At 36.9% G+C, this 27,173-nt stretch overlaps 2 protein-coding genes across 2 annotated transcripts in view; one reads left to right on the forward strand and one right to left on the reverse strand.

Annotated features, from left to right (window-relative positions):
- Positions 1 to 2,664: 2,664 nt before the first annotated feature.
- Positions 2,665 to 18,322, forward strand: LOC112953943 (RNA exonuclease 1 homolog). The gene is made up of 16 exons (XM_026047070.1): positions 2,665 to 2,800; positions 3,616 to 4,691; positions 5,033 to 5,119; positions 5,638 to 5,827; positions 6,267 to 6,400; positions 8,112 to 8,246; positions 9,604 to 9,700; positions 9,986 to 10,048; positions 10,500 to 10,646; positions 11,105 to 11,218; positions 12,058 to 12,131; positions 12,391 to 12,501; positions 12,674 to 12,789; positions 13,636 to 13,774; positions 14,475 to 14,595; positions 17,864 to 18,322. Exons 1-16 carry the CDS (start codon positions 2,665 to 2,667, stop codon positions 17,950 to 17,952), a joined length of 2,829 nt encoding a protein of 942 aa, XP_025902855.1. The 3' UTR covers positions 17,953 to 18,322.
- Positions 18,323 to 22,071: 3,749 nt separating this feature from the next.
- The window catches only part of TEK (TEK receptor tyrosine kinase), a 35,416-nt gene continuing 30,314 nt past the window's right edge, over positions 22,072 to 27,173 (reverse strand). The window contains exons 16-23 of the mRNA XM_026047075.1: positions 26,601 to 26,711; positions 26,071 to 26,261; positions 25,584 to 25,697; positions 24,724 to 24,794; positions 24,094 to 24,134; positions 22,991 to 23,087; positions 22,451 to 22,550; positions 22,072 to 22,341 (exon numbers count right to left, since the gene is read on the reverse strand). Coding sequence (XP_025902860.1) covers positions 22,267 to 22,341; positions 22,451 to 22,550; positions 22,991 to 23,087; positions 24,094 to 24,134; positions 24,724 to 24,794; positions 25,584 to 25,697; positions 26,071 to 26,261; positions 26,601 to 26,711 — 800 coding nt within the window. The 3' untranslated portion in view covers positions 22,072 to 22,266. The remainder of the gene's footprint in view (positions 22,342 to 22,450; positions 22,551 to 22,990; positions 23,088 to 24,093; positions 24,135 to 24,723; positions 24,795 to 25,583; positions 25,698 to 26,070; positions 26,262 to 26,600; positions 26,712 to 27,173) is intronic.

A 27,173-nucleotide genomic window follows, 5' to 3' on the forward strand; every position in this document is an offset into this window, starting at 1 on the left:
CACAGAAAAAACAAAGTTCCTTATAAAATGTCATATACTTGTCAGTTCAAATCCTGAAAAATGAAAATGTAGTAACTTCCTATGTGCCCCCAGATGAGAACTATTAAGATTACATGGGATTTCCGAGGTTAAAATAATATGATTTTTGTCTTGTGTTTTAGGCATTCTTCTAATACACAAAGAAGCTCACCTGAAAAACAGAGAACAGCTTTTCCATCCTTCTTTTGCTCTTTGAAGAGAGTTTCTCATTCTTCAGTTTCTAGAACTGCAGAAAGCAAAGTCAGGAGTGAGACAACAGCATCAGATGTATGGAATGGCTCCCACTCTGACAGCTCAAAGCCAAAAACTTTACCCTTCATAAATTCAATGGATGATGTATCATCCATTTCTGCTGAATCAACTCACAGCAGCACTCCCTCATATAAAGCCTTAAATGCAGACCAAATTTAAATATAAACTCACTGACTATGGCAAAAACTGATTAGAGTTCAAATTCAGATGCTGATGGTATAAAAAAAATGCTTTAAACTATATTTTTAAAAATGGTGTTTGTGAGTCGCTGAAAATATGTAACTTGAAATTTATTGAAGAGTGAGAATGAGCTTTACCTTTTGAGATGAGATGACTCAGGGTTAGAACACAAACAAATGTTTGTGGGCAGGCATTAACTACTTCCAAATAAAGAGACAGGGGATACAATTTTGATCAGTGTAATGAAATTCTAGGCTAGCAGTGCCTTATACCATTACCATGCATCTAAGATCCCCCACGCCCAATTACTGAAAAGGTTATAAGACGGTGACAATGATCTTGATAAGTCCCAAAAGTGCTTTGATGATGACGCAAATAAAAGGAACTCATCCAGCTGGGGAATCTGGAACTTTCCCAATCACTCACCTGAAGAAAGCAAGTTTGCTTTATATCTGTGGAATTGTGTGTCTAGATATTAACCCAAGATTGCTGATTCAGGATGGCTGCCTGGGTTGTTGTTTTGGCTGGAGTCACGATAATATTACGTTGCCTTTTATTATTATTCAATAGTTTCTCTTTAAACGAGTTAGCCATAGGATTCATGGGTCTTAACAGTTCATAGCTACAGTCAGGTGTGCCTTCCCTAAGGGACATACAGTCAGAGGAACTGCAGTCTTGGGGAACTCAAACATCCTAGGTATGATCTTCCTTAGACATCATGCTTTCCATGATGCTTAAGGAAATATATGGTGACTACACYGGGTAGTCCAAGAAGCACCTCTGCTGCTACCTCCTATGATCTATACTGTTAATCTCCTACCATGTCCTGTAAACCTGCAAGCCCTCAAGCAAATCACTGTGCTCTGAGGAGCAGGGAGTAATTGTCCATATGCACTCCCCTTTTCACAGSTTTGTATGGTCTGTACACAAGGCTAAAAGCTCTCAGCACCTGACTGTTGACTGCTAGGTTTTAAACTCCACCTCTGCTCTCCATCTGGCTGTTGCCATGACTGCTGAGGTAATCCATGTCATCCACCTAAATTCTTACATGTGCATGGAGGTCTTGAATGTTAAAACAGATGGTTTTTCAATTTTCAGTCCACTCAGAAGATTGAACTTGTTTTACTTGGGATGCCATTCAATATCCTCTGCTTACTTGCCTCAAGGCTATTACATTTTCTTGTTTCCCACATGCCAGTACCAGCGATATCCCTGAAAATATTTTACAGTATTTTTGTAAAGTAGATACCTACTCCCTCCTTCAAGGACAACCTGCAGARCCTCCTCAGTGCTCTGAATTTCTGGTGTTCCCAGGACTAGACAGGCATTTGCWAGGCACCTTGATCTGGTTCAACAGTCCCCAGCAAACTCTAACTTCACTCCTAGGAAACTTCCAGCAATATCACTATTTAGCCCTCCTCTGTTCTGTAAATGGATGTGAGTTTAGGGTCCAGTTCAGTGACCCTGGTACCTGGTGGGCCCTATTGTGRGAAAGTGGCTCTGTCAATACCAGGTTGGAGATGACTTCTTTTAGTAGTGAATGGTGTCAGGATGCACAGGCCTCATACAGTGGGTACGCACATAAGACTTCTTGCGCTGACATTGACAAACTTACCGGGTACCACYTTCTCACACTTCAAGTTCTGCATCCTGTTCTCTACAATGCACATTGGGACATTCTCTCTCCAGATGGAGAAACACATCGGAGCTCCATAATGGCAGAACAGCACAACCCCCCACAGTTTGATGCTCGGTCCTCAATATTGTTACCATCGTTCCTACAATTGCCATCATGGCTCGCCACTTAAGTTCCAACCACTTTATCCTCACTCCAGTATCTTTCTACTCCTTCTGCTTTAGATGACGATTCCCATTCCAGGCAGGTGGGAAGGCTTCACCCGCTTCCACCAGCCGCCTCCGCAGGTCCCAGCTCCTCCGTAGGGGCTGCGGGAGCCTTATTCGCGCCGCTGTCCCCACCAGCAACGGCAACGCCGCCGCCTGCCCGCCCTTTAACGGTGCGCCTCCAACCGCTCCAACCGCCGCCTCCAACCGCCGCCCCGCGCCCCGGCCGCCGCTGCGCTCCCATTGGCCGCCGCGCACGGGGCGGCGCCGCGCGCGCTCCCCATAGCGCCCGCGGGCCCGGGGCGCCCGGGTAGCGGCGCGTTACCCGCCCCGCAGCAGGCATCCAGCGGGATGCTCCGCCCCGTCGGATACTTCCGCACCTTCCTCTGCCCCTTCGAGGGCGCGGCGGGCGGCGGCTGCGGGCGGCCGCACTGCCAGTACCGGCACCGCGAGCCGCCCCCGGCCTCGGCGGCCGCCCCGGCACCGGGTGAGGGCGGAGCGGAGCGGGGCAGGGCAGCCCGCCGCCTCTCCCGCCCGAGCAGCAGCCTTCGCGGCTCTCTCCTCCTCCCGGTGTTTCCTTGTTTGTGTTAGAACTTGCGTTTTCAGGCAACGGGGATGCCCTAATGACTGAGGAAGGCACTGCTTGGTGGGGGTGCAGAGTACCAAAACGCCTTTAGAATGGGAAATGCAGAACCCAGCAGTGCTAGAAGCCTAAACCTTAAAAAGCTTTAAAAAAAAACTTAAGTTTATCTTTTCATTAGATAAAAGTAAATTTTATTAGATTATTAGAAAATTGGTAAATTTTATTATTTATTTTTATTAGTCCTAAAGTAAATTTATCTTAACTTAAATTCTTCTGAATCTCTTCTTCTGAACTGAGTTTGAAGAACATGTAAATATGTCTGTTTTGAAATGTTACAGGATGTTTGTGGTGGTAAGATTGGTAGTTCCTAGTATAATTAATAAAATTTCTTTTTTTCCTCAGCTGAAGTTTGTGGGCAGATTGTGACTTAGTAGGACCGGACTTCTTAAAATCAGACTTCTTTTTCATTTGAGTTAAAGAACAGTAGGAATTCTTAGTACATTTCTTTTTTTTTGAGATGAAATGATTAAAACCACTGTGACCTGTGAAAATAGTCTTAAGGAGAGCAAGATACTTTTTCTTAATGAAGTTGTTGTAGGGTATTTTTCTTTTAGTTTTTTCAAACACTGGGATAATTGGTGGTTTTTAAACTAGAAAAATGCATTGATACATGTCTATCAACTTTCTTGAATATAATTTTCTAGTGAATTATCTTTCAGATCTCCTTGTTTCTTCAATAGAGAAAGAGGATGAAAATGCTAACCAGAGTTTGAAGTCGGAGGAAGTATTTCCATGTGAGCCTCAGGAGGAGAGTTCAAGGATGTCGCCGTTGAGGACGAGATGCGCATCTACAAAGAGGTCAAACTCTTCCACTGTGAAACTTGAAATAAAACTTCAAGACTCTGATGATGAATATGACCTTGTCATTGATGTGCCTCCATTCACTGTTAATAAAAAGCCAAGAATAAGTAGAAATTGTGAAAACAGTAATAAGGAAGAACTGGCTGCCGTAATACGTGCAAAAGAGCTGCATGCTAGTGACGTAGCAGATAGTCCTTCTAGGTGTGCAGTAGAAAAATCAAAGGAAATAATCACTTGTCAAAAGGAAGACAGGAATTTAAATAAATCTAAAACACTAAATGATGTTTCTCCAGAAACTAGTAAAATATATTTGTCTGATGTCAACACTGAAATACCGAAATTTTCAGGTAATCTTATGGAGAAAACAAATGCTTTTGTGTATTCCGAGGAAGAACATTGGTCTTCAGCTATCTGTCTTGAAGCTGGCATGCAGAAGAAAACTCTGAAGCCAGAGATTGCACAAACTAATATGCTAGTTGAAGCATCTGTTCAGGGACATAGCCCTAATAACTGTATAACCAGCAAAGGAGTAGTGCAGTCTGTCTGGAACAGTAGCTACTCTTTGGGAGATAAAAGCATATCTGGAGGAAATTCTAAGGAAATGATAATAAATATAGAGAAGATTCAGAGCATAGAAGAAAATAAAGGTAATGATATTCTAGAAGATACTTGCCATTATCTGGATGATTACTTAAATGTGGGCAAGGAGGCTTGCTATAAAACAGACCTGGCTAAAAAGAATAATAAGAAAACCCTTGTTGAAGCTGTGTGTGCAAGCAATGAAAGCAAAATGACAATATTTGATTCATCTTCTGAGGAAGTGGAATCTAATGAGGGGGATACAGAGTTCTCAGAATCAGATGATCCAATAGAAGAGTGTCGGAGAATTTTCTATGAGTTTGAAAAAGAAGTGCAAAAGAAAGATGATAAGCAGGTATCTTGTTTTCCTTTCTGTGCTTGCTCTTTTTATAAGGATATTAGGAAATGAAACTATGCTTAGTCAAGTTCAGGCGTTCTTTCCAAAGTGCGTGTTAGTTGATGTTAAATATTTGAGTCTACAGGACCAGTAGAGAAAGGTAAAAAGAACTATTTATCTTTTTTAAAGTAGCTTAATAATGGGAAATCTATATATTTACTGAGACAGAGAACTGCCCTAAGTGCTCACCCCTTTGGGATGGGATTTCTTAAGACTTACTATAAGCATAATCATAAACAAAGTGATTGCACCTTTAGTGCAATATTTGGTGCAAAATAGTCAATTCTTATTTTTAACAGGTACATGGAGAAAATGTGGATTTACTAAAAACAGAAGAAGATGTTCTTGTGCAAAAGAAAAGAATTACACATGCTGCAAATCTTGATGTGAGTTATAATCCGGTATTAGGCTGAGGTTTGACATAGGTCCGGTTTACTTTCAGTAGACTCATGGTGATCTCAGTTTTGTAATCTAATTGCAAAAATGCTTTGAAATGAATGAAAACTAACTATTCATTACTGCTTCTCCTAAAAGCTGTTGTATACAAATACACATATGTAAAAATGTAATCCTGTAGTACTTGGAGTTGGTTCCAGGCACAGGTGAAGTCAGCAGCTGCCTAGAACTGCTGAGACTAATGAAGAGAGCCTAGAAAAGCCCTTTTGAAGTGTGGACCTATACTACGAGCAAACCAGAAGCGTTTCTTACTCTGCTCTCAGAAGACTTTGGATGACCATATTAAGGCATATTCTTTTAAGCCTATTACCCTTCCCACTGCTCCTGCAGCTTTGTCCTTTTCCAGCTGATAGCAGAATGAGTTTTAAGAAGTAATGTTAGCATGGTCTTGCTGTGAGTGTAATTACTTGAATGTTAACTCATCTATTTCTGTGTGTATGCATACCAGGTACAGAGCAAAAAAGAAACTGGGCCTTTCAGAGTGTCTTTACAGCAGGGTGATAATGCAAGAATGCAGCAGGAAGCAGTGGAGTTCATAGATGCTGGTAGAAATGAAGATTTTGTTGCTACAACTTCTGGAAAGAAAGAACCTGTGTTGGAGTTGTCAGCTACTGAAGTTCAAAGCATAGGACCAGTGGGTATGACAACGTCATCCGTAGGTTTCACAAGCTAGAGTTTGTTTTGTGCCAGGCATCTCTGGAATGTGTCTCCTTCCCTTGGTTGTGTGAAAGCAATCTGAGGGTTGAATGATAGGCGGTTAGCTTTTGCATGTAGCTGCTGTATCCACATACAAGACTAAGTATTCGGAAGCCTCCATTCACTGGGGACAGGTTTTATTGCTCTAAATCTTTGAGCAATACTGTTTGGATCAAAATCCACATTGTCCTTTTTAGGACATTTTGTGGAAAATCACTTTGCAAAAGTGAAATCTTAATGTTTCCTAAGTTCAGGATATACTTTCACAGGTTACTTTACCAAAGCAGCTGTGGAGTAATCAAATTCCAGATTTATTTAATTTGATTAAATAAAGTTTACTGCTAGAGATTAACTTTAATCTGTATCTTTTATTTGTTTCAGCCTGTTTTAACTTGCTTGAAGTTCAGCCTGTTGAAGCCAATAGCAGTCAACTGTGTGCACTACTGGAACGAAATGTTACAGCAGTTGTGCCCTATAGACCTTCCTTTAAAAGAGTTGCTCCTGTGCAGAGTAAGGTACTGTAGAGTTACTGTTGCAGAACTTGCATCTCTATATGGCATGTAGGTGCAAGCAGAAGTGAGGAACTTAATTAAAGGCAGTAGTGGATTAACACGGGCTTAAACAGTATGATATACAAGTACAATTTAAAAAAATCCTTATTTACTGCATGCAGTGCATGTTATTTTCAAGCAAAGATATGTGTATGCTTTGTAGCAAGTCTAGCAGTAATATTCAAAGAATCACAGAATCATATTCAAAGAATCACAGAATCATATTCAAAGAATCACAGAATCATATTCAAAGAATCACAGAATCATATTCAAAGCCATCTATTGGTAGGAAATCAGCTAAAGGGTTCCCCCTGTTCTTCATAGCTATTGCCCATTTAATAACAGCTGATGCATTTTCTTAATGACAGAAACAATTTTTTAGTTTTGTAATTCATGAGAAAACAAACACTTCTAACTCTTTACATGCAATGTTTCTCAATAACTGAATATACCACTATGGTGTATTCCTACTTCCAGAAATCTCAGCAAAAAGTTGTTTTTGTTTGCAGCAATTTCTCCAAAAGAACATATACCTAGATGCAAACTGCCCTAGGTCAAGCAACATGTCAAAAACAGAGGTGGGGGGGAGGGAGTGGCAGGAAAAAGAGGTAACATAGTCAGGAAGGTAGATTTCTTTCATTCACTCTATGTACTCTGTTTACACCTGTAGTTTACCAAATGCAGGGAAATTTGGCTGCATAACTTGCAATAGTGAGTGAGGCCATTTGAAATACTCCATTAGTTCTGTAACTATTTTTTTTATTGCTCCTAGGAGATTGTCATCATACTAATGGCAGCTACCAATGGTACTGCTTTTCTGATTGACTAAATCAAGTTGTGGTTCAAGTTATGTTTTGTGGTTCAAGTTATGTTTTTGTTTTCCCTCTGTAGAAGCTACAGATGTAAACAACTTTTTTTATAAAGCAGAGGTACTGAAGATTTCTGGGACAGAACAGACTACAAGATTTTCTTTCTAATTAAGATTGAGATGTTATGGCTTAACTCTGTCTCTAAATACTGTACATTACACAGAATCGCAGAGTCACAGAATGGTTAAGGTTGGAAGGGACCCCTAGAGATCTTCTAGTCCAACCCCCTTGTTCCAGCAGTGTCACCTCACAGGGCACAGGGTGGCATCCAGGTGGGTTGRGAAGATCTCCAGAGCAGGAGMCTCCMCAGCCTCCCTGGGCAGCCTGTGCCAGGGCTYGGGCACCCTCACAGGAAAGAAGTTCCTCCTCACATGAAGATGGAACTGCCTRTGTTTCAACTTMTACCCATTGCCCCTTGTCACTGGCCACCACTGAGAAGAGTTTGGCCCCTTCCCACCTACATTCTTCCTTCATGAGCTTAGACATGTTAATCGGCTCTACATCCCTCTTACACTGGTGAGCCCAGAACTGCACACARTATTCCAGTTATTACAATATTACAATTAGCTGTAATTAGTACGGTTACAATTAGTTGTAATTACAATTACAACCAATATTACAGTTGAAAGTCTCTATTASTTCATGTTTGTATTTCAAATAAGAAGAGTGTCTCCTGCATGTGCAGGACACAAGAACATATGTGGATTTTTTATATAAGAATGTATGTGAACTGTTTGGTTCTTCAGGAGTAGCTTTGCTGCATGGTCACTGGATGTGTTTTTATGTTTTTGGTTTTTTTTTTAAAGGTTTCTACTGGAAAAAAGCCTTCCATTCCAGAATCAGGATCTAAAGTACCACATGACATACGACAGCGATATTTCAGTTTCTTTCTTGAAGAATGCTTCAAAATTTATGGCACTGTGAATGAAGCTATTGATAAGGTTTGCAGTGTTTGGAAGTATGTAGGTCTCTGTAATTCTTTCTCTTAATGAATGAAGTCAGTATGTCTTAATGATGCACAATGTAGTGGTGTTTTTGTGTTTGTTTTTAAAGGGCAGCTATTTCTGCCTCTTCAGTAAGCAGGCGAAGGTTAAAATATACTGGGACTTTTGCTTTTCCTGTTCTAATTAATGAATTATAGATTTCCCTCAAAAATCTTATAAAATGACATGAATTGTAACTAGGAAAGCAGAGAAGCTTCATTGTGAAATGGGAAAATGCAAAATAAAATATCTTCATGGAACTGTGGAACTCTTTCTGGAATGTAAATAATGATTTTGAGGTCAGGACGGGAAGCAAATATACTTTTGGAAAGCAAAAAACATCTCAGTCATTTTCATCTTGTATTAACTATTAACTGGCTACACTAATATCCTCCCACTAGTGCTGGAAGTTGAAAGATTCTTCTTATGAAGATATTCTTGTAAGACTTTACATATATGTAGCAGCACCTGCAGTAAAATACTAGATGTTACTGCTCTACTACTTATTCTTCATTGCAGCATGTCTTTCATTACCTTTTCCTACAAAATAATGTTTCATCTTCTCTGTAACTTTCCAGTGTTATATCTAAGCTTCCTCAGCTTTCCATTTTTCCCTGTGCTCTATAGACTAGCAAATTAGAGCTGCTACAGTGTTTCTGTTAAAAAGCCCTGTTTATAGCTGAAATAGGCTTATTTTCTGTTAAGTGTAGTAGTATAGTTAAGGACAGTAAAGAGTGAAATAAAAAACAAGTGGAGAGCGAGGAGGGAGAAACCCTTTTTCTTCTCCCAAGAGATTAGTAAACTGTTAGTTTTGTTAATAAACTAATAATTATATAAAATAATTATATATAATGAATATAACTAATAAATAAATAAAAATATATATAATATAATAATATAATTTTATAATTCCAGTGATGTTCCAAGTGTTCAAGTTCCAATGTGATGTTTTTCTTCGTAATTGCATGACTGAGATGAAATAGTCATTTCATCTCATTCTCCTACAGCTTTTTAAGAGGAAATTTACTGTATTTCTTTAACTAGAAATGTAGTACTTGGTGAGATTTAAAATTTTGATTGGAGCATTTGTCTTCCCTGAAATCCTGCTTTCCTTTGCACCTACTTTCCTTTGTAGATACTGAAACTGTCTTCCCAGAAGGCTAATTCAACTTTCTCTGTGTCTTTTTTTGTACTTTAGGTTTAGGATACTATTTAAACATGTTTTTCATCTCTAGGYTCAAAATACCACATTCTAAATGGAGATGATAGAAACATACAACATTAACTTTTTTTGTGGTTGTTTTTTTTACTATAGGCCCTGATAGAAGAAAAATCAATTTATGATCGTTGCGGCAGTAAAAATATGTACCTGAATATTGCTGTGAACACCCTCAAAAAGCTAAGGAATCATGGTAGTTTTTCTTTCAACAAAGCTTTTGTTTGTTTGTTTTTTATATATATTTGATGTAGAGAAATAAGAATGAAGGAGGAATAGACTAATAAGAATTGTTTAGTTTTACTTTACTAAAGATAATTTTATATATTGTAATTCAGCTATAGATAGATATCAGTTGAAAGAAATATATTTTAATTCTATAGATCTGGTTAGAAATTCAACAGGATATCAGAATTTGAAGAAAATGTTAAAATTAACATTTCTTCTAATGTTAATTCTTCTAATATTTTTCTGCCTTCAGGGCAACTTAGTGACTGCAAGTCCCTGGGTGAAACTGGATCTATGAAGTCAGAGGAGAAGAATGGTAAAGAAGGGAGAAATATGTCACTTTTCCATTTCAGCATATAATTAGCTTTATTTTATTGAAAATGTGACCCTGCTTTTGATAAAGTTTTATATATTAACCATAGGTAATTAGCCAGGGATGCAATACAGTCTGTTGCTGATATCTGAAGATTCATTCTCCTAATAGGGAAAAAATGTCAATTCTGATTGAAAAGAGCAAGTTTTTAGTATTACATGTGAAGTCTTTGCATAATAACTAAGAATTTTATATTGTACAATCTCTTAGTTATGAGCAATATTTCCCTACTGGCCACTTCTAATTGTGCTGAGATATAAATATGCAATTTTTGCTTTGAAATCCCGATGTACATCATAGTTTATGCTTCATTTTAATTTAGAAGCATTAATATCAATATATTTAAGAATTAAATATAGTCTAATATTAAATATAGAAATTTCTTTTTATTTAGATCTTACAAATGCTGCTCTGTATGAGCTTTTAAAAGACTATCTTTTGACTAAGGAACAACTGGATGAAAATAACTTCCCTCAACCACATCCTGAAAAACATGGTAATGCTGTATTTAACGGGATTATAAAAAAAAAATTATGTGATGGTAAGTGAAACTGTCTACAAGGAACTTGAACTTGACTCAGTGGTTACATAGGACAATAAAATTCACAGATAACAAAATATCTTGCACTAGTGCTCTATATTTAGAGGTTGGACTGCAAGTGAATTGTTAAGCTTTTGTTACTTAATCCTGAGTAACACAAGTAATACACAAGTATTTTATTGAATAATTTTGTTTTAACAATAGAAGTAACTGCAGAGAAGCTTGTGGGTTTTGTGTGTTTATATGTTTTTTTTATTTATTTTCTCCCCCTCTCATTAATTCTCTATAATGGAAATTGGTCTTTTCTGTAAAATGCTTATGTATAGATGCTCCATTTTAGCAAACTGCCATACATGTAACTTATTATTTCACCTGCGAGGAATAAATGTTTCACCTATTCTGTATGTTTGAACTTCTTGACAAACCAACTAGGAAACATACTTTCTTTTTTTTTCTAGCTTTCAGAAGAGTTTGTTGTAGATGTGGCAAAGTATACACAGTTACTTCCTCAGGAAGACATACACGTAAAGAAGAATGCAATTACCATTTTGGTAGAGTATTAGAACAAAAAGGCAAGTACAATTGATATTTTGGAACACATAAGTCATAATACCTGTTCTTAAAAGTGAAGTCAGAGTATGTGCAAATTTACTTTGCACTGAGGTTGCTGTTAATGAAGTTTGTTTTCTCTGCGTATGTCTTTACCTTTGAGACCTTGGACAGTGAGGTCCTCCTCACTGGATAGAGCACTGGTAGATGGCAGAGCTCCGAGGGCTGTGATAAATTGCCTGAGTCCAGTTGGAGGCCTGTGACCAGTGGTGTCCCCCAGGGGTCAGTACTGGGCCAGGTGCTGTTCAACTTGTTCAGCAATGACCTGGATGAAGGCATAGAGTCACCCTGAGCAAATTGACACCAAACTGGATTGAGTGGCTGACACTGCAGAGGGCTGCGCTGCCATCCAGCAGCAGAAGAGAAGACTGAGAGGAGATCTGATTGATAGATATAAATGCCTGAGGGGAGAATGTAGGGAGRATGGGGCCCAAACTCTTCTCAGTGGTGGCCAGCACCCAGGACAACGGGCCATGAGTACAACTGGAAACACAGAAATTTTAATCTTAGTTGCTTGGAGGCTATGAAAATAAACACATATGACATGCTTGCTTCTGGATGCTAGAGTTATCTCTGCCTTTCATTGGTATCTTCTAAGAAACCTGATATGGGGAGGGAATGATGTACAGTTTAATGTCATGGCTAGGAACAAACTGTGTTTTAAATAGCCTCTTTCTATAGGGCTCTTTCAGGAGAAAATAGGGGGAAAAGTTTCAGTAMAGGAACAAGACTGCTACTTGCTTTTCATATTGTTAGTTGCTGTAAAAAAACTGCTGACTTTTAATCTTCTCTTTTCTTGCAGTTCCAGGTGGCTTGGAAAAACGCTATAGCTGTTGTGAGGGATTCGTTGGATCTCCTGGGTGTCAGGTTGCAAAGGTATGGTAATGCTTTTAGAGGGTTTAATGCAATATTTTGGCAATATTTTGGCTTTCCTTTTTGTGTCCATTGGACTCAGAGCTGAGTGAAATCATTCTAGGTTCCTTACTAGGGCTCATTTAAATTACATGGTAAATACTGACCAAGAAATACTCTGTATTTGCTCTCTAATCTGTTAAAGAAACAAGCTTTTTGGCAACTTGAGTAAGATAAACTTAACAAACTTGATTTTTAATACTTATGGATGGAAACTTTGCAGCTTCATGTTCATGATGGGAGACAGAAGATCCTGGAAGGTTTTGTGAGGACGCGTTCTAAATCACCTCCTTTTGATGGAAACTATGGTGTATATGCCCTGGACTGTGAGATGGTATGAGTAACTTTGGTTCTATTAACTAAATTGTGGCTTATGAGATRGTTTCCTACATGCTGCACTGACTGAGAATCATGCAGTTTTGCTCTCAATATTACTTATACTGTAAGGAAAGAGAAATTGCTTTTAAATTGTGTTAAACACCTGTTAAATATGTTTTTCCTCCCAGTGTTACACAACGCAAGGCTTGGAACTTACTAGAGTGACAGTAGTTGATCCTAAGTTACAGATTGTCTATGATTCATTTGTTAAACCAGGTGGAGAAATCATAGACTACAATATGAGGTAAGTGTATTATTAATCTGTATTACAAGATAAATCAACTGATAACTATATAAGAAGATACCTACCTCTTTAAAATCTCTTTCTAGTAGCATAAGGTGAAAATCTTCACTCAGGAAAGAGGCTTTCTGATAAATACATTTAAGACTTTTCTCTTCAAAGAAGTTTCTTTTCACATTTGAAGATTTTTTTTTCTGCTTTCTTTAACCCCGAAATGGTAATATTTAACCTCCYAGAACTTGCTAAATTTACCAAAGTAAAAACAATGCAAATATTGTGTGTAAATGTACTTCAATGAAAAGCAGAATAGTCATAAGCCATGCACTGAGACCTTCAGATTTCATAGAAAAGTTCTAACAATTTTTTGCTGAATTTAGTGCAGATCTCTTATAGACAGTATTCATATTTGGTTTTTTATCTCTGAGACAAATTATCTGAAAGAAATACTTTATAGTTCTGTAAGTTCTTAAAGACTTGCAACTGCTCATAGGTGAAATGCAGCTTTTGAGCCTCACTGTAAAAAGTTAGGAGAGAATTAGTGTAATGCATAACTGCTTCAGTGATGCTTGCTCAGAGTTCTCTTTGGTGCATGCTTACAAAGAAAAGTTAAATTGCTTATAGTGGTAGAGGTAAGTTAAATTAAGGTCATCTAACATTGTTCGTCTTAAATTATCCAGGAAAAGAAAAGAATCAAAAAAATGTCTTGTCTGCTTAACTGCAACACTAATTTCAAAGCTTGCCAGGGTCAGCCTAGCTGCTAGGGGAAATGACTATAGACTATAGATCTTGTACTTCAAAGTATTTCATTTCCTACTCACTTTGGTGAAACTGTTCAAAATATGTCCTTAGATTCTCTGGAGTAACAGAGGATGACTTGAAGAACACTACAACATCTCTTCAGGATGTACATGCAGTACTGCTAAGCTTGTTCAGTGCAGATACAATTTTAATTGGACACAGCTTAGAAAATGATTTATTTGGTCTCAAGGTAAAACATACAAGTTTTAATTGTTCAAAGCAAATTCTAAGAGGTAGCTGCTTGCTATGTTACTGTCATCTAACAAATCTTGGGAATGTTGCATTTTAGCAGATGAATATGGAAAATATAGTTAACTTGTCAAACAATAGCTTGTTAACTGTTGAATTGAATGAAATTACCTTTATGCTGTCAGCAAAGTATTCRTGTTAGTTCATCACAATTCACATTTCTGGCATTATCAATGGCAACAGTATTCCATGAGAGACGTAACTATCTGCAACTCTTCATAGGCTTATGAAGCAGGAACTTAGCCTCAGCAAAATTAAGTTATAGCCTTAACAGGGTGAATAGACTTAGTGTTTAGCCTTAACAGAATTAATTTTTCTTTTGTAACTTCCATGAAAATGGTATGGTAGCTGTCTGTCTGAAAATAGTAATGTTCACTCTATATGTACAAGTAGTGAATGAATGTGTGGTGTGGTGTTGGGAGGGGGAAGAAAACCCAGAACATAGCTTTTTACAGTTCTTGCCCCAGAGTTTGTATTTCTATGACAAATAAAAGAACACAGGATAGGTAGTAGAGTATGCATGGTTCAGGGATAAACTTGAGACCATTTCTCAGACTGGAATGGTTTTAGATGTGAGGTGGGAAGCAGGTGAAAGATTAACAGGGCATGTAATCATTAATATGCTCTCTGCTCTTTTCCAGCTAATTCATGACAAAATAATAGACACATCAGTAATGTTTCCTCATCGGCTAGGCTTCCCTCATAAAAGAGCGCTTAAAAGTCTAATGGCTGACTACCTCAGGAGACTTAGCCAAGATGATGGTAAGAGCCCAGGTTCTTATTAAGCAGTCTGTACATTGTATTATTAAATAAGAGACATGAATAATGCAGAAAAATTTCATATGAAGTAATACACTTGCCCATATTTAAGTCTTTGTAATAGAAGSAGAGAACATACCAGAAGAGTGGAGTGATTGACTTGTCAAATGGTCATAGTCTAAGGAAGATCATGTTCTCAAAATTCTGAAGATAATRTGACAAGGCTAACTTATTTGGAGTTTACTTGCCTTGTAGTACTGGTGCAAGGGCTCTTCAGTTCCAGTCGTTTCCAGTTTCAGTAGTGAAATCGGTAAATTTTATGGTTGTCTTTCACAGAACTGCAGAATGTTTGAGATTGAAAGGGAYCCCTGGAGATCATCTAGTCTCCCCTGYCCTGCTCAAGCAAGGTCACCTAGAGTGCAGGACTGTATCCAGATGGCTTTTGAATCTCTCCAAGGATGGAGACTCCACAACCTCTTCAGACAATCTTTTCCAGTGCTCAGTCAGTCTGATGAATTAGTCTGTTCTGCAATGTGTGCATTTAATAATAATTAAATAGAACATTTGGCAGATTAATTCTGAATTGACTATTTCATCCCAAATACMTGCTTTTGATCTCAGATATTCAGTTTAACTGACCTTAAACCAGCAGGTGCACTTTTTTTTCTTCAGAAAGCTTCAGTTACTAACAAGCGTTTGCTGACAAGACTTCCTTGCACAGTGTTGAACAAAGTGGGTAGCATTTAATATCCAACGAAATAACTAGGTGCTCCATGTCAAAGCTCATAATGTTCTCTGACTTTCCATTCTCTGATAATCTGATACACAGCATACAGCAGGGAGCTGGTGGGTTGGGCATGTCAGAGATATCTTAAAGATCTCTATCTGAAACTAAAGTTCTGCCTTTAGTAGAATTTTGTGCTTTAATTTTTGACAGCCTACATTCCTGACTTGAAATGGCAACTACACAGATCTACAGTTTAAGAAAATAAGGGAAAAAGCCTCACATCAGTTCATTGTGTTTTGCATCAGTTTGTACTGTTGCTTTGTGTTGTACAAAAGAAGGGCAATAACTTTCATCTAAGTCTGGGTTTGCATTATTCACAAGCATAGGATTAATAAATGAAACATCCTTCACTACCCTGCAGTGTTAGGTTTGTGGTAATTTAACTTGTCAGTGAATTTAAGCCACTAACACTTTTTCTTGATGGTCAGAAAGTAACAAAAATGAATGGGAATTGACTTTAAAGCGTATCAGCTCAAGGATTTTTTGATTTCAGAGATAACAGCTTCAACTGTGAAGCTCTATTTTGACCTACAGTATATGAAATAGTTCTGAAGTATGCATTATACGTTTCTACAGTATACATTCTATATGAATAATATAGAATAATATAATATGAATATGAATATATATGAATATGAATATATATGAATAATATAGAATAATATAATATAATATAAATATGAATAATATATTATTCATATTCTATATGAATAATAATGAGGAGAATGAGAATTGAAGAATTTCCTCAATTTCCTCAAGAAAGATAATGAGAACGGGGGACTTGGGGTGGGTGGGGAAGTGCAGAATCATCTTTTTATTATCGTAATGAGGAGTAAGTTAGTTTCTGAGTCCAGGCTCAAATTACCATCTTTAAAGTACTTTTAGGGAGAAGATAGCTAGAAACTGCAAGCTCGTTATCAGTTGTTTTCTCACTCTGGAAACAGGAAAAGTCATGAACTCTAAATAGAAACCTTACCATTCAGAATATATTACATGAATAAATTTTTAAAAGTCTATCAGTGAAAGCATTTGTGTAATGCACTTGTGTTGTGCCAGCCTGAATTGAACAACTTGTCTTTAAACATTTGATCTTTGCTTTCAGATTTAGASTTCTACACAAGAAGGCTCATTTGAATCATTAATATTTTACAAGAGAAATATTAAAAACTCGTATGTCAGTTGTGATAGTGCTTGGATCCTTTGCTGCTTTGAAAAATGGAACATCTTAAATCTTAGAACTGCGTTTTCCTGCAATCAACTTGTTTCACTTGTTGTTGATACAATTATTTTGTGCATGAAGCTGTGACTTTTATGATATGAGGAATCTGTGGAAGCCTATAATGCTAGAAACCTTTCTTTTAGCTTTTCGGCTTTTTGAGTCAGTTTCCAAGAACACAGAGTGGAGAGGGAATTTTAACACTTTCAGATGAAAATGCTGAACTGAATTTTAATTCTGCAACTTTTTTTACTAACTAGCATCTATCTCAAGACTGTTTTTTTGAGATGTACCTCTATTCAAAATATATGAGCAAACATAAGTTAAAATGTACAAGGTTTAGATTTCCCTTGATTAGTTCATTTAGAATTTAAGGACAAGACATATTCAGATATATCAGTATAAACCAAATTACTGTCCATGAATAAAGACAACTAAATACTTCAGGACTGTTCTTCACGTATCCTGGAGATGCTACGATCATGCAGATCGTAGCATCTTTCACTAGAGAGTGTTTAAACTTTCAGGAGTCAACTATTGTTTCTGGTCAACCAACGCTTTCTTAGCTTGGTTTCCTGTTAGGGGAGGTTTCGTCACGGCTATTTTCACTGTCAATTAATGAGAACTGTAGGTGTTTATTTGAATGAGGTGTCACTGTATTCCAGGAAACACATGTTAAAATCTTTCTACTGTTCTGTCAATAATTAAAAAAAAAAAAGGGATAAAGCATGCATATACTTGTATTGCAAGTCATTGATTTATGGAGTATTGAATGAGCCTACAATAAAAATGTATATATTATCTTTTTTTAAAGTTTAAAATCTTTTAACTCTTTTCTGTGGAGATATTGAAGAGTAGGGTTTTTTTTTCAGAAGTTTTCTTTATCTTTAAATGATGAAGGTAGATATTGATTGTCCCATTGCAGTAGAAATTTGTCTTGAGTTAGACTTTCAACTTGTGATTTGAAAGCACAAGCCTTGGGTGAGAATCTGGCTTTCCAAAATCAATTACTTTGGCAAGCTTAATTCTTCTTCCACTTAATACTATAGCAGGATGTAGTGTGCAGTGTAGTACTACCAGACAATATTGGACGTGAGAATATGGTATGATTATGTTGAATCCTAGTAGCAACAATTGAAACCAAAAAAACAGTTGAATASAAAGTATTAAGATGTGCAGCAGCTGTTCAACTTCATCATGAAGAGCACTGCATTTGTTTTATAAAGGTAATACATAATTTAACACTTCTTGTTTTTTGGTSTCCCTAGTTGGTGGTCATAACTGTAGCGAAGATGCAATTGCATGTATGGAACTAACACTTTGGAAGATCAAAGAAGACAAAGGAAGAAAATGGTGACAATTATAGCTTTGGAGGAGCAGGAGAGGRAAAGCAGCTCACTATTCTTAAATGCTTCAATACCAATCGTTTTTCTGGTGTCCAGAGTTGGCTGTGGGTTAATGGGAAAATCCACTTCTGAAACTTAAAAGGTAAAGAAAAAAGAAAAAATGGATGCGCTAAATACATGCAAGTAAGCTACTTGTCGTTTTTTGTGTTAAATAGCAAGCCTGTGCAGTTTTGTTAAAATAATCATGCTTCTGTAATCCACCTTACTATTGTGTGTAGCTGAAAAATAGCAAGTATAAGAAGTGAACATGAAAAACTTCTGGATCTAGCTTTAGTTTTGACTGATTTGTTCAGCATCTCTGAAATAAAATTTAAGAGCTCTAATTTCCGCTATTTGAAAGTAGAATTTAAGGTGAGTGCCCTCYTTTTCTCTTACCCTTCCTTTCTACCCTTCTTTCATCTTCTTCCACAGGAAAGAGTCAGAAACTCAYCCCTTTTAACAAATTGAACAAATGTCTTTTTCTTTTCTTTCTTCTCTTTTTTTTTTTAAAGCCCCAACAGCATTAATGTGACTAATTCCAGAACACAATAAGTTGCTTTCTTTAGAATAATTCTCTACCTCTAGAAAGTTTTAAAATAAAAAAGCAGTGACCTACGCTAGCTTCTTTCACTATAATCAAAAGTGAGGTCTCCCACGAAGTGCAATATTTCAGGAAGAAAATATGCTGTGTGCATCAATTAACCTGACTCTTCTCCAAGATATAATTCCCTATACACCACAAAAGGTGTGCTAAAACATATAATACCTTCAGAGAGGAAGTAAATCAAGGATTAAAAAAAAAAAAAAAAACCTTTTTTTTTGACCACCTCTTCCTTTCTAGGAGGGAATAGAGGCTTGGAGATAAAAGGATAAAAATATACTTTGAAGAATCAATGCAAAAACCCCAGAAAAGTGATATGGAGGGAAAGAGCACAAAAGAAAAGCATTACCAGGAAACAGTAGCTTTGCGTGACTTGACATCTTTCCCGGGTTGGAGCAGTTTGGCTTCTTTGTTGGAAACTGCTGTTTGACATATTCTGAGTTCTGCTGCTTTGTCAGAGGAATTCCTCCGAGGCTGGCAGGCATCTCTGCAGATCACCTYGTCTAACCCGTTCTTGGAGCAGAGCTGGCTAAAGCAGTGTGCCCAGGATTGTGTCTGGTCACATTTTGAACATCTCCAAGGAAGGAGGCTCTACAACCTCTCTGGGGGCAACCTGTTACAGTACTCAACTGCCCTCTCAGAGAGAGGAGGAAAATTTAAACAAAAAAAAAAAAAGAGGAATTTTTCTGTATGTCTGCTTGTGCCCTTTGCTGCTTGTTCTGTCACAGGGCCCTGTCTCCTCCATCTTATTCTCTCTCATTAGGTATTTATGGGAAGTTTGAGGAGACATAGGTAATGATCAGCACTTTCTACTGCTGTTTCAGCAAATGCCTGACCATTTTGCTTTAAATGTTTAACTTTAAGGCAAGGTCCACAGTGGTGCTGTCTTCTCCTAGGCATGAGTCCTGAGCATGAGTTTGACACCTGTATATGAGAAAATGTAGAACTTAGGTCTGTGCTGTTAGAAAAGAGGCATAGGGTAGAGTGACACAGTAAGCTCATACATAGAGACGTAGGTAGGTGGAGGCGTATGAAGAAGGTTAGGCTGTAGAGAGGTTAGGATAGTGATAAACTACTGGGCCTTGGGGGACCTTGTGCTCTCAGCTGAGTGAAAACAGAAGACTCTTTGGGAGGAGGGAATAGGAGGTACTTTGGTATGGAAGAGGGAGCGGAGCACAACAACTGATTAAGCTGAAGATTTTTCCTTAACCACCCATTCCCATGAGTCATATACTCCTGAGCTAGACAATAGACAGTAAAATCTAGCTATCAAACCTGGAAAACCTAATACGTGTTCTATGTGTAGAAGCAACTTAGTTAAGTTCCTGATGCAGCTAGTGAGTTCTTTATACAGCAGTAGCTCTGGAATATATAAATTGAGTAGAAAGGTTTGGAAGTGTTTAGGGTTATTCTATTTTTTAAAATGATGATTAAAGTTGATTTTAAAATTTTCCCACAACAGATTAGAAAATTAATACATGCTAGAGTCTTAACTAGAGATATAAAGAAGACCTTCAAGGACATATTTAAATGACTTTCAGCTAAATTTAGAGTGAGATTCAAGCACTTATTGCAGACACTAGTAAGGTGTATTGGACTGCTGAGCGAACCTGGTTCTTTCTCTTTGTGGCCTGTACGTCAAAGTAAAGTTTCCCACAGAAGAGACAAGCAAAGTAGCAGGATAGTGAGTAAGGTGGTCTGCTTGCTAAGGACTGAGATGATCTGTTTCAGACTCGAGAAAAAATATTTTTAGAAAGCAGAGCAGTTCAGCAAAAGTTATTATTAAGCTTTGTCTGACAACCTAGCCAGGGTGAGGAGGGATCCATTTGTGTTCACCTTGCTGACCTCCAGGAGCCTACTCAGATTCAAAAAAAAATAAAAATAAAAATAAAGGCAGTTCCCAAGCTTCAAGAAAATAGTCCTGACAATGAGTCTTTTATGGATTTTTCTTTCTCGTTTGGAGTTATTGTATGGGTCCAGCCAGTCCGAGCACATTTTGTAAATTCGGCTTGTAACAGCGGACTTAAATTGCCAACTTCACTCATTTCACAACTGCACAAAGGATGTCAAAATTCTTTGACCTCTTCAATAATGCTTTTAGTGATTTTTTGATGTATGCCTGCAGCATAACTTTATGCTCTGCTAAGATAACCCACCCACATATTCAGTACACAAACCAAGCATCTCTATCCCTTTCCCTTCCAACCCAAAGTTCTAGGGAGTGACCCGCATATGTACAGAGTTATTGTGATCTGATAGGCAGTTTTATGCTGCTAAATTACTGGTAATGAAGGAAATGTATGTGCAAAGCATGAGGTAAACTGTGTGTGAATTTTGAACATGTAGAGTCCTGCAGGATGCCAAGTGGTGGACTTGGCACCAGAGCCTCTGATGATCCAACCTGAGAACCAGAAGACATTTCTGGCAGACCAGATATTACCGTTTTAAAGAATTTTTAAAGAATTTTAGTCAAATGGTTTTAAAAGACCACACTGTACAAAAGTCTGCGTAGAGCATAAGTAAACCTCTCTTCTACATAATAAGGTAGTAATTTATAATCATGCAATTAACTTCTTAAATTGAATACAAATTGCAAGAACTTCATGTATATTCAGATTAACTGTAAGAATGTTTTACAATAGGTAATATTTTCTTAATCCCACGTTTCATGCGGCATGGCAGTCTCAGTGTCAAACATTAATATGTGTATATATATGTGTATTTTTTTAAGATATAGAAACTCTCATATTTAGCATGGAAACTGGCTATCAACTTGCAAAAGAATAGCATTCATTTTATTTTACCAATGTCAGAATTTTCAAATGAATAAGTCCTACTAGCTTGTTTTTACATGCAAGTAGAAGAGGCTTACATCTTGATGAGGATACTGGATTGAGATCCAAGTTACTGCTTGTAACTTGTACATTCACACTGAGCTTACCATTTTTTGTTTGAATTAAAAGGAAATGTCTGATTTGCTACAAAACAATGATTTTTCTGTCTCTCTGAAATTTTCCAAAATATCTGACAGGGCAACACATAACATTACTGTAACTAAATGCAAATACTTTATCTACATGTGCAAGAAAAAAAATTGTTCATGAAGGAGCAGATTTCATGACTTGAGTCCATTCCTACTCAAAACAGTATGTATGGTTGTGCATTCTGTAGAGGCAGATAGTACACATAGGTATCACAGAATCACTGGATGGCTGAGGTTGGAAGGGATCTCTAGGAATCATCTAGTCCAACCCCCGTGTTCCAGCAGGGACACCCAGAGCATGGGACACAGGGCAACATCCAGGCGGGTTGGGAAGATCTCCAGAGCAGGAGACTCCACAGCCTCCCTGGGCAGCCTGTGCCAGGGCTCGGGCACCCTCAGAGGAAAGTTCCTCCTCATATGGAGATGTTCTCCCACTTGCACCCATGACCCCTTGTCCTGTCACTGGCCACCACTGAGAAGAGCTTGACCCCTTCCTCCCTACATTCCTCCTTCATGAACTTATACATGTTAATCATATCCCCTTTCAGTTATCTGTAATTAAACATTATACAGTGAGAACTATACAGAGGTCAACACAGCACATCACATTTTGGGCTCCAGAAGACTGAGTTTTCGGTTATTCATTGATTGATTCATTCATTCATTCATTCTTCATTGATGAATGAAGATTCTTTTCCTGTCTTAAGCAGCTTCTTCAGCGGAGCAATCAATGCCTGCATAGGTAAACTTCTCATATAGGGTGGTATTCACATATGTCTAGGGAGAAATTTTTTTAAAAATGTCAAAAAAGCTGCAGTGCTTCAAAAACACTAAGCTATATAAACAATATTAATGCCTTAATTCTTGTCTAAGAATTCCTTCTTACCTTCCTTTCTTCTAACATCCTGTTCAGTGACACCAGTATCTGAGCAAATGATGGTCGTTCATATGGTTTCTCTCTCCAGCACTGTCTCATTAGGTCATACCTTTAAAAATCATACAGCAGCACATGATTGTTCAAATGCATAAACTAAAACTACAAGTTTATATTCACTGCAAGATTGTGTTAGGTATTCCATTTTTCAAATAAAGTTCATAGCTAGATTAACATTTCTCATAGTTTGCTGTCAGGATTTTTTCACCGTAATGCTCTCTGAGCTGAAGGTTGGTTGGCCATATTTTGCTGAGAACAGGCTATTTGGCAGAAAAAGAGAGTCTATGGAAAGGCTCATGGCAAATAAGAGTGCATACTGGCAGGAAAGGCTTTTAAATAATTACTCCCACTTCCACATCCTATTTAAATTTAATAAATTATGACTTGTATATTTTCCTTAAAAAAAAAGTTTATTTTCTTAGTTTATTCTAGAAATTGTGTATCTTTTATAGCAGATGTTGCATTGTTTTGTTTGCAGTGGTAGTAACTTACACTTCATCATCGCAGTTGAGAGGCTTTTCAAGTCTGTACCCTTGAGGCAATTTTTCATAGAGTTCTGCACATGTCATTCCACAATACGGTGTTCCACCTAAAGTAGAGCTTAGTCATTATCTTGATTACATTCTTTATGTATATTTTCCTTATGAAAACCTTATTTTAGTAGAGAAGAATTAATGACTTGGATAAATTAATTCTACATTAGGTTGTTATTAGGTTGTCAACAACTCTTTTGCTGTTACTGTTTCCACGCTGATTAATGCAAAGCAGTATAGAGAAAAAATAAAAGACAGTATACATTTTTATCAACTGCAGGGTGGCCCAAATTGCTCTGCTGTTCAAAGGACCTGAATCTGATTTAATTGAAATGATTTTTCAGTACCATCGGTAATGGTAAGTAATTCAGTTGTTCCTGAATATGGTATTAATAAGATTAGATGTGGATCTATGCATGTTTTCCCATTTTGTAGGTGTTTTTATGCTTAGAACCTTGGGTCTCCCCACTGCAATTTGCTAGTTCATACCCATTTCTAGCACAAACCTATTCTCTTAAGAAAACATGGACAAAAACTAAAGAATAAAAGTTTAGGACTAGTCCTGCATGCAATATGACCCTGAATCAGTTTGCACTGGTTGGCTAGCAGATATTCTAAGACTAGCAATAAAGAATATGTAACACAGTTGTCGTGAGTGGTTTGAGATTGTACTACAAGTACTATGAATAGTAATGTTTGCAGAACTGAGCTCCAAGTTTTATCTGAAGATGAATCTTTAAAAATCTACTGGCTGGAGTAAGAGAAGTCTGGCAAAAATTCCTTAAAATATGGATATATTTAAATTCAAGGCATAAAACTGTTGGATTAGAACTCTAATCATGTGTTAGACTGGATTTTTACATTCAGACACTGCTTGGTTTTTGTAGTACAAGGAAAATAGGGTATCTTTGTTATTCTTTAAGTCAGATTTAGTAAAATAAAAGGGAAAGAAAAGAAAGGAAATATGGCTGAAAGATATGCTTTAATAGACTGAGTGAATGGAGCATATTGTGGCACAGATTTCTTTATTTCTGCATTTTTTTCTGAAATCCAGACACTTACCTAAACTAACAATTTCCCATAATAAGACACCATATGACCACCTGCAACAGAGGGTTATAATTCAGAGTATAAGAATGCAACAAGATGTCATAGTTGAACATAGCAGACAGTTTTACTGAAATTCTGAGAACAGAGAAGTGTGATTCACTCTTTTCATGTTTTCCTATTATTTTTTGTATAATGATGCGTTTCATAGAATCRATATATAAAGTGAGATCCTCAGTAAAATAAACCTTCTTAAGTCTGTCCAGTACTGGATTGTTCTCTCATGGAAAATACTGCTATCGCAGAATTGCTTTGCAAAATACTAACCATGTTTTCCTGACTAAAATACTGTGTTCCTTTGGGTCTTTGAAGAATTCAGCAGATTTTTGTTTCAAATAACAAATATAACTAAGTTAGTGTCCCAAATCAATTACTTTATGGATTTAGAAGAATGTCACATACTTGCAATGTGTAAAATAATAATTTCTTATTGTTATTGTGCTTTTCCTTGCCATTTGTTCACACACATGCTGACAAAATTACTGATTTTTCTGAGATACATGTATGTATGTCTCATCTTAGTTGTCAAACTTTATTTGGTATCAATAGGGATTTGTATAAAAAAAAAAAGAAAAACATACTTACACATCACTGTTTGTGGTGTAAACACTATAATTCAAAGACTCAATTGCCATCCATCGCACTGGAAGCCGTCCCTGAAATTATTAATATGAGTTTGTTAGCAAGTGGAAAAAAAGTTGTCTTAATGAAAAATTACATCATGCAAGTCAGTGTCATTTAGTAGATAGACTTACTAGTGTACAATTACTTGACCTGTACATTTACTTTCCAGAGGTACATTTCCCACTAAGGCTGACAAAAACACATCAACCCAGCATCAAGAGRTAAATTCTTGAGTGATGCCTGTAGGCATTCCTGACCATAAGATGCTATTCATGGTCTGTGACTGCMTGAGGTCCTTCAGGCATCTTCTACTTCCAGAGCCCCCAAAACTGAGGGCAAATGCTTCTTTTTTTTTACATAGATTCTCTCATGCTTTTAGTTATATTTTCTGAAGTTGGGCCTCACTCGGTATAATTAGACCGGCTTGTCAGTTGAAGAAATTCTGTTGTGGCAATTTAATYTTCTTAGCTGTACAGATATGCACACATGTACAGATTCTATTCATGTATGAAATAAATACTGTACAAATTTCTATATTGTGATTTGAATCTGGTAACTAGCTTGCAAAATAAATTACTTCAGACTTCAGATATATTATCACTTCYTCATATAGTTCATATAATGTATAAAATTGGTTTGTATGGCATGTATGTAAAGGAATAAGCATTTGATACAAGTATTCACTTTAATAATTTAATAATACATAAATGGTTAAATAGGAGGTATAAGTATGCATTTTTGTTTATGTAAAAATATGTGAAAAGAGATAAGAATATAAAGAAATGAGTAAAACAAACCACAGAGTTAGATTTGATCCTTACCATGGTCTTCTTAACATAAACTTCTTGGCCTCTTGATAAACCAAAGTCAGCTATTTTTGCAACATAATTTTCTCCAACCAAGATGTTTCTTGCTGCCAAATCTCGGTGAATAAACTTTGAAAAATAGAAATCAGCACGATATTTATGAGCTTTGCACGTTCTATATGGCAAATTGCAGGCATTCAGAATAAAAAACAAAACTAAAGGAAACTCCTTAATATACCAGTATTATGAACATTTATTAACTTTAATTAGAGAAAGAAGCAGTTAGTTACCCTATAAATTCTGTTTTAATGTGTCTTTGTAATTCTCCATGGTCTGTTGAGGTTCAGTAAGCACAACAAAAAGTGTTCATCCAGTAGGAGTTACCAAAAATAAATTATAAGCTTACTTCGATTTTGTTAAAATGCATAGTCCATAGAAAATGAATTGCTGTGCTTTCAGTGTGATTGCTGTGTTTTCAACGCGTAGGTGGTTTAAAACGAACCTGTTTCTGGCTTAAGTAGTCCATCCCTCTAGCGACATCTGCTGCAAAATGTAGAAGTTGCTGAGACGAAAGCGTAGATGCTGTGCTGTTGGCAATAGCAAATGCTGGGTCTGTCTCCAGGACTCTGCTTTTCCGAAGGAAGTCCAGTAAATTTCCATGGGGGGCATATTCAATTGCAAGATAAAGGTACCCTAATGTAAAGTCAGATAGCACATCACAGGATTAGGCATGATTAATAATGCTATTGGAACAATTATACTGCTGTGGTTAAGAAAAAATATAAATGGGAAATAAACAATGTGATTACTATGTGCAGAAAAGGCTTTAGAACTACTAATGAGCATCATCATCACTGGAGGATTTATGCAAATACCATGTTTTTACCTCCAAGATCTTTTTTTTTTTTTTTTTTTTTTTTCCAATCAAAATTCTGCATGAATATGTTTGCTCAGGAAATGATGTTTCTATATGGGCTATAACATTTCTTTTTGTTAATTATCTTAAAATACATATACTTAAGAGTTGCTCACCCCGATGTTCACATGCTCCCAAAAGATTTATGATGTTGGGATGATGTCCAAGTTTACAAAGAACTTCAAGCTCTCCAGCAAAGTCTCTGTGATCATCTTTTGATGCGTACTCTGAAAATCAAACCAACATACACTTGTTTTCATTTGAACTATAGTCATGACCATATCCTTCTTAATTAGGAAGACCCTGGGCTGTCTATGGCACTACTACCAAATCCCCCATAAAAAGAGGAAAAAACTCATATCAGCTATGAATTTTTACTGAAAAAGTATGATTTTTTCAGTTGAAAGGGAAGAAAATGATGTAATGTGGTACCTTTAGCAACCATTTGCAAGGGAGAAAAAAACAATATCTTAATATAGCGAAGTAAAATTTGAAAATATAAAATGCTTTAAATGCTTTAAATGCTGTAACAGATTATATGAATCTGACTGCCTAACAATATTCCCTGGTGTGTACTGTTAAGTATTTTGGTCTCTGTACAGACCTTGCATTTTTTTTACTGGTGATCACACTTAAAATGTCTCCTAATACTCTAGAAAATGATCTAGTGAATTATAGGAAACTCTAAA

This window comes from Nothoprocta perdicaria, unplaced genomic scaffold, assembly GCF_003342845.1.
Source record: "Nothoprocta perdicaria isolate Ctin4 unplaced genomic scaffold, notPer1 scaffold_471, whole genome shotgun sequence".
In the NCBI taxonomy this organism is placed as follows: Eukaryota; Metazoa; Chordata; class Aves; order Tinamiformes; family Tinamidae; genus Nothoprocta; species Nothoprocta perdicaria.

Bases quoted from the DNA above. Each gene is read 5' to 3' on its own strand.
- LOC112953943 (XM_026047070.1), top strand. From the start codon at position 2,665: ATGCTCCGCCCCGTCGGATACTTCCGCACCTTCCTCTGCCCCTTCGAG. The intron at 10,647-11,104 runs GTAAGTGAAACT...TTTTTTTTCTAG, and splicing joins AAAAAAAAAATTATGTGATG to CTTTCAGAAGAGTTTGTTGT. The intron at 12,502-12,673 runs GTATGAGTAACT...TTTTCCTCCCAG, and splicing joins ATGCCCTGGACTGTGAGATG to TGTTACACAACGCAAGGCTT.